We start from the raw sequence: 1,940 nt of genomic DNA on the forward strand, positions 1-1,940 counted from the left end.
TTAGAGTAGGGCTGAATCAGGTGTATTAGAGTAGGTCTGAACCAGGTGTATTAGAGTAGGTCTGAACCAGGTGTATTAGAGTAGGGCTGAATCAGGTGTATTAGAGTAGGGCTGAATCAGGTGTATTAGAGTAGGTCTGAACCAGGTGTATTAGAGTAGGGCTGAACCAGGTGTATTAGAATAGGGCTGAACCAGGTGTATTAGAGTATGTCTGAATCAGGTGTATTAAGAGTAGGGCTGAACCAGGTGTATTAGAGTAGGGCTGAATCAGGTGTATTAGAGTAGGGCTGAATCAGGTGTATTAGAGTAGGGCTGAACCAGGTGTATTAGAGTAGGGCTGAATCAGGTGTATTAGAGTAGGTCTGAACCAGGTGTATTAGAGTAGGTCTGAATCAGGTGTATTAGAGTAGGTCTGAACCAGGTGTATTAGAGTAGGGCTGAACCAGGTGTATTAGAGTAGGGCTGAACCAGGTGTATTAGAGTAGGGCTGAATCGGGTGTATTAGAGTAGGTCTGAACCAGGTGTATTAGAGTAGGTCTGAACCAGGTGTATTAGAGTAGGGCTGAACCAGGTGTATTAGAGTAGGTCTGAATCAGGTGTATTAGAGTAGGGCTGAATCAGGTGTATTAGAGTAGGTCTGAACCAGGTGTATTAGAGTAGGGCTGAATCAGGTGTATTAGAGTAGGGCTGAATCAGGTGTATTAGAGTAGGGCTGAACCAGGTGTATTAGAGTAGGGCTGAACCAGGTGTATTAGAATAGGGCTGAATCAGGTGTATTAGAGTAGGGCTGAATCAGGTGTATTAGAGTAGGGCTGAATCAGGTGTATTAGAGTAGGGCTGAACCAGGTGTATTAGAGTAGGGCTGAATCAGGTGTATTAGAGTAGGGCTGAATCAGGTGTATTAGAGTAGGTCTGAACCAGGTGTATTAGAGTAGGGCTGAACCAGGTGTATTAGAGTAGGGCTGAATCAGGTGTATTAGAGTAGGGCTGAACCAGGTGTATTAGAATAGGTCTGAATCAGGTGTATTAGAATAGGGCTGAATCAGGTGTATTAGAATAGGGCTGAATCAGGTGTATTAGAGTAGGGCTGAACCAGGTGTATTAGAGTAGGTCTGAATAAGCAGGATGTATAATGGGATGTCTGGCAGTGTGTATGGCAGTGTGTATGGCAGTGTGTATGGCAGTGTGTATGGCTGTGTGTATGGCAGTGTGTATGGCAGTGTGTATGGCAGTGTGTATGGCAGTATGTATGGCAGTCTGTCGTACAGTGTGTCTGGCAGTGTGTATGGCAGTGTGTATGGCAGTATGTATGGCAGTCTGTCGTACAGTGTGTCTGGCAGTGTGTATGGCAGTGTGTATGGCAGTCTGTCGTACAGTGTGTCTGGCAGTGTGTCTGGCAGTGTGTATGGCAGTGTGTCTGGCAGTGTGTCTGGCAGTGTGTCTGGCAGTGTGTATGGCTGTGTGTATGGCAGTGTGTATGGCAGTGTGTATGAAAATATATCTGGCAGTATTTGTGACAGGATGTATGGCAACGATTTGACCGCAAGGCGCTTACAGAGGGTAGTGCATATGGCCCAGTACATCACTGGGGCCAAGGCGCTACAGAGGGTAGTGCATATGGCCCAGTACATCACTGGGGCCAAGGCGCTACAGAGGGTAGTAGCAGGCTCAGCACATCAAACACACACAGAGGGTAGTAAGGCGGCTCAGTACATCACTGTGCCAAGGCGCCACAGAGTGGTAGTGCATATGGCCCAGTATACCTGTGTGGGGCCAAGCATGTCATGCTGGTAGTGCATATGGCCCAGCACACCACTGGGGCCAAGGCGCCAGAGGTAGTGCAGGCACCAGCACATCACAGGCCAAGGCGCTACAGAGGGTGCATATGGCCCAGCATCACTAGCCAAGGCGCCCAGAGTGGCAGTGCATATGGCCCAGTA

General features: G+C 48.2%; 1 protein-coding gene across 1 annotated transcript; it reads left to right on the forward strand.

The window, feature by feature from the left end:
* Positions 1-1,125: 1,125 nt before the first annotated feature.
* LOC135566144 (keratin-associated protein 6-2-like) lies at positions 1,126-1,656 on the forward strand (the record flags this gene model as incomplete). Its single annotated transcript, XM_065013998.1, has 1 exon — positions 1,126-1,656. A coding segment is annotated over exon 1 (531 nt), but the record flags the coding sequence as incomplete, so codon positions are not given.
* Positions 1,657-1,940: the final 284 nt, after the last annotated feature.

Source organism: Oncorhynchus nerka, unplaced genomic scaffold, assembly GCF_034236695.1.
Source record: "Oncorhynchus nerka isolate Pitt River unplaced genomic scaffold, Oner_Uvic_2.0 unplaced_scaffold_7014, whole genome shotgun sequence".
NCBI classification, from domain to species: Eukaryota; Metazoa; Chordata; class Actinopteri; order Salmoniformes; family Salmonidae; genus Oncorhynchus; species Oncorhynchus nerka.